Source organism: Lissotriton helveticus, chromosome 3_1 (genome assembly GCF_964261635.1).
Source record: "Lissotriton helveticus chromosome 3_1, aLisHel1.1, whole genome shotgun sequence".
Lineage (NCBI taxonomy): Eukaryota > Metazoa > Chordata > Amphibia > Caudata > Salamandridae > Lissotriton > Lissotriton helveticus.
Window position 1 is genome coordinate 539,551,866 of NC_136061.1, and position 15,904 is coordinate 539,567,769.

The following is a 15,904-nucleotide window of genomic DNA, read 5'->3' on the forward strand; positions in this document are numbered from 1 at the left end:
GACCGATAACATCATGCAAATGACATGACTTTTACATGAGGAACTTGAGTGCTGGTTAGACATTACAGAAGTAGGAAATCTGATATTTCCTTTTAGGTTGAGCCCTTTACTATACCCAACACCAACACAAAGGACACATGTTGTTTCCCGAACATCATGGGAAGTCCCATACAAGTTCCCCTCATTTTCAACAGGTGGCCCATCACTCACCAAACTTTGTATCTGCTAATAATTCCACCTCACCTGTGCAGATCACTGACACTTCAACTGCCAGTTTCCAGTTTCCAGAGACCCGATCAGGATGTGTGAAAAATTGAAGAATTGAAATTTCTTGTGTATTTATGTATTTATTCATATATATGTGTGTGTGTGTGTGTGGGTGTGAGTATTTATTTTTAAAAAGTTGTGACTTTTTATTTATCAGAGCAGGAGATGTAGTGTGATTCAGGTGCCACATAGCTTAATTGAAGAATTGAAATTTCTTGTGTATTTATGTATTTATTCATATATATGTGTGTGTGTGTGTGTGTATGGGGGTGTGGGTGTGAGTATTTATTTTTTAAAAGTTGTGACTTTTTATTTATCAGAGCAGGAGATGTAGTGTCTTATAAGAAAGAAAGCTGGACCTCTTTTGGTTCCCACTGTATGCCATAGGCCTGTGACATAAGCATCGGAGGGCTGAGTTGAAGGCAGGCTTACAATGCTCAGTTCTGACTTACGCACGGCGTTCTGGCTTACACACAGCAGAATAAAGACATGCACAATTTCTTTCTGTGTGTGGCACACTTATTGGCAAGTGCCTACCTAGGCCGGCAGGATGCTACAGGAGCTATTTTTTCTTTTTTGTTTAAGCACCCCATGGGAGTCTATGTGCTTTCCAGTTGTGCCCCTCACTTGCATCTCTGTCCCCCTATGATCCATGTCCCTTTCTCTCCCCCGTATGCTTCCATCCCCCACCTGTGCTGATTTTGCCCTCTCTCACCCATGTGCTTCTGTGTTCCCCATGCTACTCTTGTTCGTCCATGTGCTTTTGTGCCCCTGGCCTCCTCCATGTTACTCTTTTTCATTCTAAATAGTGCAGAAGACATGGGGTAGAGTTGCTGTCATCTCCACCTTCACCAACACCAACACCCTTTTGGTTGTCAGGCGCAGACAGGAAAGGCATCAGAGCGTACCCTTTCAGTATTCATGACACAGATAGGAGTGTATCAAGAGAGACTTCCCTATTAGGTACAGCTCCTCCAATGTCCTTTCCACCTGGGGACTTTCAGTCTGGATCATCAAAGAAATCATGGCTGCTCCAGACAGAAAATCTTGTGAATATCCCTCATGTGCTGGGAGACAATGCTCAGCAGATAGAGGACATTAGTTATATACTTTCACTTTGAGATTCAAGCTCTAGGGATCACATGTAATATCTATCAGGCCACTATGTTGTTGCAGAATGTGTGCTATTTCCCCTGATAGCCTTCGACAATGCATGAAGGACAGATTTCCTCGCGGGATCATCAATGTTCCTTCTGCAACTCTGAAGGCACTCGCTAACTTTAATGGAAATTGCTTATTGTAAAAAACCCTGCTGCCAATCATAGGGCATAATGAAACCCATTAGAGACACTCTAGCAAAACTCCTGCTCCTCTTTCCCTAGGCTCCACCATCATTCCTGATAAGGGTAGAAAATTGTCTACATCATACACTTGTACATGCAGATGAAATCCAAATGCAGGAGCTGTTAAGTGGGTCAGGAGAGGTGGAAGACAGCAATTTTCCCAATACAAAGTACTGGATCCCTTTGACACTTATTGCGAAGGCACACAGATGAGTCCATTAGTCCCAGGTCCGAAGGAAAGTGTCCGGCTGTTTCTTTTAGAACCAACTAACTTTTAATGGCTGCTATATAGTGACTCCTGTTTTTCTTTATTTTTTTATTTTCCTTCCCCCTTGTATTTTTACTGTTCTAGGAGACTGAATCGTTATACCATTTTTCTTTGTTTTATGTTTTTGTTACAATACACAAAATGTCTTTTGACTGAATTATGCTGCAATAAATTATTGCTTAATTTTAGCAGCTGTAGCCTGATACAATTATGTCTTTGAGTTGCTAAAATGGGTCACACCCTCACTACTATCTGCAAGTCCTGGTGATTTTCCACCTCCTACATTGGGATATATGTCAGAACTCTGATTACTGGTGAGGCACAGATGGTTGTTAGATAATACTAAACAATTGCACATGGCAAGTTTATGAACTTGGAGGAAAAGACAATTCAAGGATTTTGTACTCCTATCTGCAACAGCCCTGTATGCGAAAATGAGTTGTTGGTTGCGGGAGGTATGAACACTTCTCAAGCAACAGCCACAATCTTGTCAGGGTGAACCACAGAAATCACTCAATTAACCTGTGCTTAACCCTTCAGTTGCTTGGCCCAAAAGCAGTCCGGCTTACCTTGTAGGTAATGTATAGAGAATTTTAGCAGCACACAGTAATAAACTGAAAACACAACACAAGAAAAATCCCACAGCAATTTAACAAACTAGAGTACATTTAATAAATTATTAGCCACCAAAACGGCAAGAATCCAATCAGTACAACTGGAGATATGCAACTTCAAAAATGTAAGGTAAGTATACTGCCAAAAAGCACAAAACCCCACTTGAAGTTATCTGGTCGTGCAAGACCGGATGAAAGTCACAATTTCAGGCTGACCACGTTGAAGTATGGACCAGGTACAGGGACAAGGTTAGTACAGCTGAAACAGTTACCTTCTGAAGTCCAGCGCAAAGACTTCTGTTCATGGTAGAGGAGGCCACAAGGAGCAAAGACAGCACACAGCATTGCGGATAGTTGTCGCAGTACCACGAAAAGCAGTCCAGGCATCGTGGACGGTGGTAGCTGTAGCATGATCATCCTGTCTGGTGTCGCAGACGGTCGTTGCTGGAGCTTCGCTTTGGCGGTCACCGCGGGCTGTAGATGCTGAAGTGTGAAATATAGATCTCATCTTGGTAGGGTCACCATAATTCACAGAGTCTAGTTGACCCGAGCTTCGCGTGGGCAGTTGATGTGGGCAGCAATATCTTGGAGCAAGCAGGCCTGTTTAAGGCTGAGAAGAGCCCAACACATCAGGATTTCTCTTTTTCTTCTAGGAGGAGATGAACTGATGCCTTACCAAGGGTCCCACACCTTAGAGGTACCACCTGGGGATCAGGAACTCACTCAAGCAGATGCCAGCAGTTCTTAGTACTGCTGATCTTCTGGGCAGTTGCAGACAGACCTCTGAAGCCTGCTGTGTCCCTGTAGTTCAGAACAGGTGACCCTTGGAGGTACTTCAGCCTGGGATGAAGGCTGCAGGTCTAGTCTTCCTTCTCAGACAGCAGGGCAGGCCTCAAGCAGCAGGGCAAAACGTCTTCCGTAGAATCCACAGGTCCAGGAGTGTAATGAAGAGAGGGTCTGAGGGTCCCCTTTAATACCTGGTGCCCACTTTGAAGTTGAAGAAACTTCTGGAGTCCTCCCCCCTACAGACGTGTTTGGCATTTCCTGTCTCCCTGCCCTGGTTCCATTCTGTCTGCAGGCAAGATAGACTAGTGTGAAGTCCTTTGTGTGTGAGCTTAGGCAGTGTTTTTGAAGTGGAAGTGTGACAGCTCCACCCCCTCATCAAATCAGGACGGCCCATCCTGCCAACACTCAGACCCTTTATTGGGTGGCTGTCTGGGAGGTATACACAAAGGCCAACTCCCAACTATACCTAGTCATGGGACCCAGGAAAGGCTAGAGGCACCAAATGGTTAGAACAAGAAAATGCAAACATACTAAAAGTGGCATTTCCAGAACTGTAATTTAACCCCTTGCATGCGTGGAGAAATTTCACGCTGTGCAGCCGTTTTAAAGAGTGGGCGGGATCATGACGGCCCCCAGCCATCATCAGCACACGCCCACCGCGATGCATGACGGCCGGGGGCTGCCATCAGCATGGAAGGGGTTAAAATCCAACTTTACCATTAAAGAGGGTTTTAAATGACAATCTCTCAGACACCAAACATGACATTCCTACTTGCTCTTAAATAAAAGGTATCACTTATTAAATGTAATATCGCAACCCAATGATATCCCATTGGAGAGGTCTTGCAATAGAGAAAAACTAATTTGAGAGTGTTTCCCTATCAGGACATGTAAAACTTAAAAGGACATGCCAAATGTTTTAAGTACAATGCAAATGTTTTAAAAATAAAAGTTTAGGCCTGACAAACAGTTTATTTTGTTAGGCTAAAACTACACAAACGGGTTGCAATGGCAGCCCTAACACAGTTTTTAAACAGCTACTTAAATGGATGGCACAATAGGTGCTGCAGGGCCCCTAATAACATTTAATTTACCTGCCCTGTGTATATGGTATAGCACTTTACTAGCGACTTACATGTAAATTAAATATGCCAATTGGTTGTAAGCAAGTTGTACCATATTTACAGGAGTGAGCCCAAGCCATTTAAAACTGGTTAGCAGTGATAAAGTGTGCTGAGTCCTAGAGCCAACAAAAACGAATTCAGCTAAACAGGAGGAGTGAAGACAAATGTCTGGAAGAAAATCATGCCAAGAATGTCAGGTCTGGCTCCCTGGGCCCCTTGCTACACTGGAAATAATTGGTGCATCTGGTTCCTTCTAACCATCTAAATAGGGCTAGAGAGCAGGAGGCCAGTGACAATAAATCTCCATAATAAAAACAAATAGCCAGTGAATCACTAAACAATGGTGTAATGAGGCGTTGGTACTTATTCATTTATTTTCTTGCTCTTTAAAGGAAAAGTAACATTAAAGTGTGTTTATTGTTTGAAAACAATATTTATTAAATGTAATAAAATGAATAATTAATACTTAACATTACAAATATTTTAAATAAGGAGAGTCTTGAACCTGCCACTTTAGCAGCTACAGCAGGGGTAGGGTCTTTTATGGGCCTCTTTTGTATGCACCTTGGTAGATAAACACCTTTCATTAATATTAAAAGGAAAAAAGAAACATGGGTTATATCAAAAGGGAAAGAAGTGGACGAGTGGGTGCATTAGTGGGTAAAAATTAGGGATGGATTAGTGGGTGAAAGAATGTAGGATGAAAGGATGGATCAATGGCTAAAAGGATGGATGCGTGAAAGGATGGATGCATGAAAGGATGGATGAGTGGAGGAAAAGATGGGTGGATGAGAAGATAAAAGGATGGGTGGATGAGTGGGTGTAAGGATGGGTAGATCGTGGATGAAAGAAGGGCGGAGTAAATGGAAACCAGACATTATTACGGTTGGATGGATTAAGGGATGGATGGAAGGACAGACGGGGTGGGTGAAAGAATGGTAGCGTAAATGGAAATCTGAGAGGATGAATGATTGATCGGTGGCTGAAAAGGATAGCAACAAACAGATTGTCAGAAACGGGTATGAAGATTCATTCAGGACCAGGAGCAGCTGGGAGAAAGCTGCAACCCTGAGTGTATTGCCCCGAGACCGTAGAGATGACATATGATGAGAGTGACTAGTAGCATATTTAGCCTGGTCCTCTATGATTCGGATTCCTCTTTTCTGTCAGGAAGAAAAGGAAATCTGTAAGGCCTTAAGTTCGATACGATCCTTACGAACAAGGAGGCACCAACTTCGTCTAATGCAGTAGTTCTTAACCTTTTTACTTCTGGGAATCGCCACTTAATCATTACTGGAACCTGTGTATCTCCACTGAATCATTATTGGAATCCGGTGACCCTCACTGAGTCATTGATGGAAGATGGGGACAATGGATTTTGAATGATTTGAATTGCAAGACACAGAAAATACAGAAAAACACATTCATGTAAAAAATATACAAATGATGAAATACTTGATTCAATTCTCAAACAAATATTTTAAAACATCAACGTTTGAATTTTAATAGGAAATTTGTAGCTTTTCTAAATACAATTGATGCCACACATCACCCTTACTGCATTCTATTGAATGCCTTTTCAATGCCCCTCTGCAACTGAAGAGAGTCTCCACCAAAATTTCTAACCCCTGGTATGATGACAGTCTCAATGACGAAAGGCGTAATATGCGAATGGCAGAGCGCACCTGGAGATCGGACCCTTCAGCACTGCATCTCAAAAAGCTCAAGAACAAGAGAAATGCCTACTTTAGGAAAATAAAGCGCACAAAGTCGGACTTCTTCAGCCGCCAGTTGGACCAAGCGAAGAATAGGCCAAGAAAACTGTTCGAGCTAATCAAGACCCAAACAAAGGCACAACCCACACAATCAAATAGCACAACAAATGACACTCCACACTGTGAAGCCTTCTCTGCTTTCTTTAAACATAAGACTGACAACATAAGAAATGACCTCATAATGGATGTAAATCGATACTCCAACTTCACCAGAATGGCTGACACTCAACCTAAAAACAAGGCATCCTGGCAGTACTTCGACACCTACTCGGAAGAAGCTATACACAAACTGCTCTGCACTTTGAAGCCCTCTAATCACCTCACAGACCCTCTACCTGCTAATGCGGTAAAAGACTTTATCCCCTTGCTCCTCCCTCTCTGGACCAAGATCATTAACAGCTCTTTGCAACAAGGACACATTCCAGACTCCCTTAAGGTGGGGCAAGTCACGCCTATACTCAAGAAACCTACAGCTGATCCGTCTGACCTAAACAATTATCGGCCCATCACCAATATCCCCACCCTGGCCAAACTGTTGGAGAAATGTGTCCAACTCCAACTAACAAAACACATTGATAAATTTGACCTCCTCAACCCTCATCAATCAGGTTTCAGAGCGAAACATAGCACGGAAACAGCTATGACACACATAATTGATGACGCCCTCCAAATTCTGGATCGTAATGAGTCCTGCCTCCTCATCCTTCGTGATCTCTCGTCAGCATTTGACACGGTCAAACATGAGAACTTGTTGGAGCTGCTAAGTACTAGGATGGGGCTATCGGGAACTGTTCTCAAATGGTTTTCGTCTTTCCTTCACAACCGGTCTCAGAGGTTCAAGATCGACAATGTACTATCTACACCGGTGCCTGCAGATCTTGGGGTTCCACAAGGATCCACCCTCTCTCCTACACTGTTCAACCTCGTTATGGAACCCCTCGCCACCTTGCTTCAAGCATCCAATGTTCAATTCCATATGTACGCTGATGACACACAACTCTACCTAAAGTTACAGTCCCCGGAAGATATCAAACAGCTGAATTCCACGCTTATTAACACCCAATCCTGGCTGGCCGACAATCACCTCAAACTAAATGCTCTAAAAACTGAGTTCCTACTCATCTCACCTCCGGCGAAAATCTCCACCACCCAAACCTGGCTCAACAACCTAACAGCACTCAATGTCCAACCTACCATCGTGGACTCGGCGAAATCCCTAGGCATCACACTCGACGCCAAGCTCGACATGCAGCAGCACGTCAGCAAAGCCACAAAAGCAGCTAATTTCCAAATTAACACGCTGAGGAAAATTAAACCCTTCCTCCCGGCCAAAGACTTCCAAACTGCTGTACAAGCTCTAGTCATCCCTCGAATAGACTACGGAATTGCGACCCTCAGCGGTCTCCCGCTATCCACAACAGCACCCTTAAGAGCCTCCCTGAACGCTGCCGCGAGACTCATTACTGGCTCTAGAAAGCACTCGCACATATCCCCAGACCTAAAGTCTCTAAAATGGCTGCCTTTTGAAGCCAGAATACAGCTAAAAATTGCAACTATGACACACGCGGCCGTGCACCACAAGGCACCCAACTACCTCGCTCAAAAGCTGTCTATATCAGGAGGTTCGAGATCCAATAGGAGTACTAAAAATCTACTCCTGAAACCTCGTAGATTTCGGAAAGCGAAAACTTACAAACGCTCCTTCTCAGGAATGGCACCCAGGATCTGGAATGCGCTCCCTCCTGAAACAAGGCTAATCACCTCCACTGCACTCTTCAAGAAAGAGGTGAAAACAATGCTTCTGGCCAAGATCTCCTGATCGCTACAGATGTTGGGTCAGAGACTCTGCATTGCTTGTACCGCTGCTCTGCCTATCCCCTGGCACTATACTCGACTTGTTGGGGGCACTATTACGCTACTCTCTTACTACCGACCAAGATATGATACACGTTGGTTTACTGATCCACCTGTTCGCCATTGTAGTGGGATCAATGACCTGTGCTGCTCTATACTACTCCCTTACCTGATCATATATGGATTGGTTTTATGTTTGTTTTTTGTTTTTTTCATCCATGTTATTACCATGTTACTTACCTTGTTATTACCATGTTACCATGTTACTTACCTGATCATATATGGAGTGGTTTTATGTTTGTTTTTATCATCCATGTTATTACCATGTCACTGACTATTATACTGTTCCCATTATCTCTGTTTACTCCTATTGCCCCTTCCCTGTCTTTGTGAAGCGCTCTGATATCTGTAAGGATCCTGTTTGCGCTATATAAAACTTTGAATAAATAAATAAATAAATAAATGCTCCCACAAATCAATATAATGATGCTAACTCAATTTTTAGGCTCCAATTCCATATTACTTCACATCTATAGAAAATGTTACAAGTTTTGAATTTTACATGTTGCTTCTTTATTTACATAGACCTTATTAATCTGTTAATATTATTAGATTTTCTAAGCAGTGGCATACACCCTGAGCAGTCTTTGCGGACCCCTCCTGATCCTGCCCCGGGTTAAGAACCACTGCTCTAATGGGTTGATATATTTTTGAAGCTGCCACCATAGTTTGTTTGTAGGCTTGCTAATATCTGCTTACTTTTCATGTACATAAACGTGAGGTATGTATGGTCAGGTCCCCACTATTAACTGTTCTTTTAACAAGCAATTCCCAAACAATTGGGTTAGGGATATTTTGCTGAGTACAGAGGGGATGTGCCTATTGAATATCCACACCACTGGAGTCAAGCTATCCTGGCTGAAGACGGCTGATAGCCAGAAACCGGTCCTAGGATGCTTGATTCCGGTCCAGGAAAGACATGGCTTTGCAGTTCGGGCTGGACTGTTCCCATAAGGCACAGGGTCAAGGCTGATTTGCATATGGCCATGTCTGAACTGGGGTGTTGTGGAGTGCAAAAGAACGATGGATTTAGGCCCAGATCTCTGTACTGGTGTGAATGTATGACATTGTTCTGCATTCTGTCCATCAACTGTTGGTTTTTCCTATTGAATCTCACCCCATCAACAGCTGAGCCATATAGGATTGTATTTGCACCATCGTACTTCTAATTCCAGCCAACTTGAAATTGCTACGCCTTTTACGGACCTCAAAATTGTGCAGATTTATTTAAGGTTAGTCATATTTGTATTATTGTTAGTGCACACCTGTGTATTTTATGCAACGTGACCATTTAATGACCCTTGACAATCTCTGCACTTTAAGATGCAAACACCCAGCTCAGAACGAGCGAAGAAGGTATCTGCCACTCCAGGAGTTTGAAGTGTTGGTCATATTCAGATCCCATATGTTTTGGATCAAGATGCAGCCACTCACGACCAAGCCATGTGGGAGACGGAAGCTGTTTAATATTCCGGTGAATGCGTGGCAGGTCATTGTTTTCTTTCCTCACCTTAACATAGCCACTTGCCCCAAGTCCTAAAAAATCTGGAGTGAATGCTGATGATAATTAATAAAAGATTATTATTGATGGGGCAAAGCATCAGAATTTGCTTCAGTCATCTCTTTATAGCTCAATAGAGAGCATTTCATCACATTTACTATACTGTAGATGTGGGACTGCCCCCCCTTCATTTCCAAGCACCATATGCTCAATACACAAATGGACATAATGTTTATTAAGAAAATGCCATTACCTATCCCTCCACAAGCAATGCCATTGGTAGTTATTCTTACTGAAGTGTCCTGATTAAAGCCACGTGAAAAAGAGGAGATCATAAAGGAATCCTTCTTTTGAATTAGGAAAAATACACAGCCACCATGTTGATGTCAGTAGCACACTTATCACATGCTGTTTCCTGTGGTTAAACTCAAGTCTAAAACTGTTCCAGTGGATCTTAAGAAAGGAATTTGGGCTTAGCGAGAACATCAACATTACAGTTATTCCCATATGATTCTTTTATAAACCACCACCACTAATTATGGAAAGCTGTAAGCAGGGTGGTTCTTTGATAGAAGTTAACACACCATCAGTGGTGAATTTGGAGAATGATGCTATACTAGCAAGAACCCCCTAAGGAAACAAAAACCACAGGATGTGGAGAAACATTTGTAACATTGTAAACATCCACAGGCAGAAAGTATAAATTTCATAGTAGGCAAATATGGATGCGTTGCCCTGATAGGTCCACAGCACGATTTGTGCAGACATATTGACACTACTCCAACACAGGTTTTAAGAGTGTGGGAGGGGCTGTGGATGGGAACTAGACCTTATGACTGGAAACATGCACTATTTCAGGTGTGTGGAACATAATCCAGTGTCCAGGTTGGTTTTGTTTTATTAGGATCTTTCAGCTACAAATAAAAGACCTGCATATTTCATAGACAGATACTTAATTTTTGGGGAAGGTAATACGTATTGTTCAGGCCAAATTTCATCTCTAAATATAACATGCTACGAATGATCAAAAACGAGATTGTAAGGAGGAAAACAGAAATTCCTGGAAAGGAAATTTCTGTTGGAACAGTTACACTAGGCACTATGCTTGCTGCAGTTAAGGATTATGGACTGTAAAGATACGGGGCCCCCTGCAACTAATGTGAAGTTCATCTAGGCAGGGAAACACATACTGTAAAATTCCTAGGGCAACTTCAAAAGCTATTTAAATACAACTGATAGAGGTGACTATGAGAGAAGAAAACTGACACTCTAAATTAGAAAAATACAAATATGTATATTAATAAATAATATCTCTGAATGTTGTTCGTTATATGCAATTTCAGGACAGAGAAGTCACAATTATACGGCTGCATACACACTACATTCATCCACCAATCCCAACATACATATTATAAACATGATTGAATTGTTCACAATGATCAATGAATTAAATATTTCTTGTCAATAATGTAAATATTTCTGATATACAATAGATTCATACACAGGAAAAAATACAATTTCCAGTTATGACAACATGATAATATGATTATTAGGTAACCAAACAGATGGGCAAAAACACATAGATGAGAGATGTGGCAAATGTTGGTCTCTTCGCGCGTTTCGGCAGAACCTGCCTTCCTCAGGAATGCCACCTCCAAATAACTTGCCAAATGGTACCGATCACTGTGCGCTGATAGAGTCAGAGTCCTCTGGACGGTGGAGTGGACTCGTGAAGTGTCTTCTTTAATTAGTGACACAAGTTTAATTAGCGAAATTAGTTCCGGGTGCCGAGCTCCGCACCCACGACCAATTTCGGAACCCATGCGGTAACCAGAACGAGCTGCTGGAATGGAGACTCCTCACGGAGGTGATCAATCATCCTAATCAAGCGTCCCATGTTAATCCCCATTCCGAGTATGAAGGTGCAGCTCGCCCAGCACAGAACGGACGGTCATTATAGGATACATCCATTGTAATTATTTACAGAACAGTTTTAGCAAGTAGTTTCCCCACTGCGATTGCAAAGTGACTTCCCAAGCTCCCTGGGATGTGTTGCATGTGAACTCGTGTCGCTAATGATTATGGAGCCACACATATTTGTAAAAGCTACACTTCAGCTAAATATATCAGTTGATGGTGAATTGTGTAGATTTGCAGTATTTGTGCTTTAAAATGTCCTTCCCCTTCCTTTTTTTCTTCCTTTGGTCCCATACTGAGTAAGGCTTCACAGGAGTGTTTTCACCTTCGTCTGGGTCACCGTGACATGCTTACCCACATACATATGAGTAGACCTCTGGTTACTTTCCCACTACATTAACCACTAACTGTGGGAGAGGATGTGGCCAAACGGCTAGGCTAGGGCGGTCGACCTTGAAGCTGGGGATCCAGGTTCAAGTCTCGGCACAGACGCTCAACATCATGTGATTCTGGGCAAACCACTTAATCTCCCAATGCAGAACAAACAAAAAAATGAATGTGTTCGTCTGTAAAGCGACTGATGCTCATGTAAAGCACTCTGATACCTTCGGATCTAGTGCGCGCTATATAAAACTTCCCCTAAAAATACGAATTATGTAACAGCTGAATTCAGGAACCTGAGGACACACACACCTCACATAAACCACTTGAAGAGCACTCTCTTGCTCAAGGGGCGTGATCTTACAAGGACATTACCTCTGTGTGCCACACTGGGTTAGTTGTGTTAGTGATGATGGTGGACCTCCTTTCCTGACCGTGGTGTGCAAACGTGGGAAATGTGCTCCTCTTTCCGGGGCGGATGGACATCTTCAGGTAAGGATCAGGGTTGAAAAACATTCCCTTCTTCAGCCCAACTGCCCGGATATCTGCATAAAGTGAAAAGAAAAAGAACACAAAACCATCATCAATCTGCAGAGATTGGTGCGGAAGAGGCATTAATGGATGACTGTCCCAGAAGCTGCTGTCAGTCATATTATCAAATACATAGGCAGTATTACTAAATATCGAGGTTAACACTGAACTAAATTAGGTGCTGCTTTTGGCATCCAATGCTGCCTTTCGCACAAAGCCAATGCAAACATCAAAAATAATTATACAAAAACATGTCAACATACTGAATTAAAATGTATATACAAAATAAAGCATATAAAAATGTAAATAACACACAATCAGGCTGATGCATCAATGTAGGCTTTTGCGATTCCTTAATTGCGATTATTAAGGAATCGCAATTAAGGAATTGCAAAAGCCTATGCATATAGGAATCGCTATAAAATTAGGGATTCCCAAACATTCCTATGGGCCTACTGGCCTTTAGGAATGAATGGGAGATTGCATGTGCAATTTGCGAGTACCAATAGGTATTCGCAAATTGCGCATGCAATTTCAAGGTTGCAAGGGTATCAAAAGGACACCCTGTTGCACCCCATAAATTGATCTGTGCACCCATGTTGCACGCACACACATGCCTCAAGGGCATGTGTGTGTGTAACCTACAACTTTAAAAATGCACTTTAGTGCATTTTTCACAGTTTTTGCAAAGTTTTTGCAAATTACCATCAAGTACAAATTGATGGTAATTTGACCCCATGTTAGCAAAAATCACAATTTGCGATTCCATCATGCATTGCATTTAAGGAATCGCAATTTGCAATTCCTTAAATGCAATCGCAATTTAAGAAATCTAAATAATTTACGATTTCTTAAATTGCGAGAGGCTGACAGGTTGATGCATCACAGAAGCCCTTTTGCAGGCGCAAATGGCCGATTTTTGCAAATCGCACCATTTACGCTTGCAAAAATGGTTGATGCATGTGCTTGAATATGTATACTCCTGTGAAAATGCTTCCTCAGTCTGTGTACATGCAGGTGTTTATGTGGTTATTGCTAAATTATTTGTTTCCTGGGCATTGCCGTTCAGATTTCTTGCTCTCAGTTCGCAGCTTTTCACAAGGGATTTTTCCATTTGCCTGGTTGTTCCTTCTGAGATATCGCTCAGCAAGAAGCAGCCCCGGTCCTCATGGTTATACAGTCGGTCCTTATTCATGAAACTTTTAAGAGTGTAGCCTCTGATCATGGTGTAGAAAGGACAGTTCTGCAAGAAGTGGCTCGAATCTTCATTTTCCCCCCATTCGCAGATGTTAGAGCTCACTTGCTTCCTTTCCTTTAGGGCTGCATTTAGAGGTCCTCAAATTCTCCTTCCTCTGTAATTTGCCAGGTTTGTTAAGTAATGTTGGACAGCTTGGGCAATATCAAAAAGACCAGCTTGGCCTATTGGCCGGGAGGTCTCGAGGGCTTTCAATGTCCTTTCCAGTTCTAGTTTCATACGTTTTTGTTGACTCTTTTGTTCATCTGCTGTGTTGATAAGATTTCAAGGGCCCGATTGACCGGACAGATGTCAAGCCCTATCCTCTTCGCTGCTTTGATTTAACAAGTTGTGGAATTTGATTTGCTGCTAAGGTTAAAACGTCCTCTCTAAATTTATTTGGCTAGATTGTTTCCTGCGCTTTTAGCCTCTTCTTACCATACTTTATTTTGCATATTCTCTGGATTGAGGAAAAGCTGACATTTGTTTACAGGGCCACCACAGGAAAGCTTGAAGGTAACATTAACAGGGACATCCAGAACTATCCTTCATAGCCCCTATTTTTGATGTTAAGTTGTCCAGTCTCCAAAGTTCTGCGACTTATCTATTTGACTTCCTGCTTTAATTGGGCTAAAGCATTATGTGAGTAGTGTCCATGGGTGCGTTCAATTTTGCAGAGGACATTGAGGGTAGGTACTGTTTTTTCTACGAGTGTCTGAATGTGTGTGTTTCATTAAAGGTTGTTGAAAATTGACAATCCCAGGTTAGTAAATGTTTTCTCTTCTTCTGGTTGTATATTGTTGATTGTGAAAACATTACAACATTTTATTTTCTTTCCGAAGATCATTATTTTGCTTTTCTCTATATTAATTTTTAGTCAATTTTCTAGGCAGTACTTCTCTACTGCTGAGAGTTAAGCTTGAAGGTGTTTTAGTGTTGTAGCAACTAGAATGGAATCACTAACATATAAAATGTCCGGATTCGATTGCTGGAATATCTATGTTTGCCTTCAAGACATCATTGATCAGATCGTTTGTGCATAGTTGGAAACGTAAGGGTGCTAGCAGACATCCTTGTTTCACTCCACTTACAGTGTCAAATATAGCCTGAGCTGAGACGTTGTATCAGCATTATTATCAAGGCTGGTAATGATGTTGCTAACCCCAGCTTCTTCAATGATTCCACAGCCTGTGCCTGGGTATTAGGTCAAAGGCTGCAGAAAAGTCAATATATGCCATGTACATTGGCAATTTCTTTCTGTACTGTATTTGTGAATACTGTGTAAAAAGCGAAATATTTGATCTATCGTAGATAGGCCTTCTCTACAGCCCCCTGGACTGGAGTTAGTATTTTATCTTTTTGAGTATTCATTTACAGAAAAGTATGCATTCGATGTCTATTGGGCTAAATGGACTATATGATTTTGGTTTGCCTTAGGGGTCCTTTTTTGTACAGAGGTACTGTAATACTGTACTGGAAGGATTCGGGACAAGTATTTGATAGTGGCATTTTCAATGAACGTTTTGATTAGAATCGGTTGAGACCAGTCTTTATTTTGTTTTATTTTATATTGTTTGTCTCAACTGATATTATGTTTGGCCCAGCGCTTTTCCTTTGTCAGTTTATCTATTCCTGATATTATGCTATCCTCCGAGAAGATTTTTTTCAAGCAGGTTTTTTTCTCTCTGCCTGATCTATAGCTCTGCTCCTTACCTTAGAGGAGGAAAAGTTCTTTGTTTTACTGGGAGAAGTGCTGTATCCAGGTATCTTCTGTGATACTGGCCTTAAGCAAATTTATTTTCAATCTGAGGCTCTCTCTCAATTTTTCTCCAGAAACACTGCAGACCTTTGTGTGCAGCATTTTCTAGGGATATCCATGTATTCCCAATGGTCTCTTCTTTTTTGTTTACTCAACAATTTGCTGGCCCTTCTGGCATATTTGATTACCACTTGTGCTCCTTTTTTGTGCATAAGGATAGCACGGATCTGCGAGTAGCAAGGATGAGTGGGGCGACCTTGTTTTGTAACCCTCGCTATTGTATACGCTGCCGAAATGTGCTGACAAGGTTTTGCCCTGGCCGTAGGCTCATTGTACAGAAGCCTAATTCATCTGACCAGCTAGTGGGTGAGCCTGAAGTGATCTAGTGATCTAGTGTTTTGAATAGGTACGGCCATCTGAGAGAATCAAACACCTGCTGGAGGTCTAAAGACAGACTTGTCTTTCTAGGGCATTCCTTGGGGGCCCTCTC

The 15,904-nt window shown here is 42.1% G+C and overlaps 1 protein-coding gene across 4 annotated transcripts in view; it reads right to left on the reverse strand.

Moving 5' to 3' along the window:
• Positions 1 to 15,904, reverse strand: part of HECW2 (HECT, C2 and WW domain containing E3 ubiquitin protein ligase 2) — a 1,154,081-nt gene that overhangs the window by 503,072 nt on the left and 635,105 nt on the right. For all 4 annotated transcript variants that reach the window (XM_078680421.1, XM_078680420.1, XM_078680424.1 and 1 more), the window contains one exon: positions 12,266 to 12,435. In XM_078680421.1, coding sequence (XP_078536547.1) covers positions 12,266 to 12,435 — 170 coding nt within the window. The remainder of the gene's footprint in view (positions 1 to 12,265; positions 12,436 to 15,904) is intronic.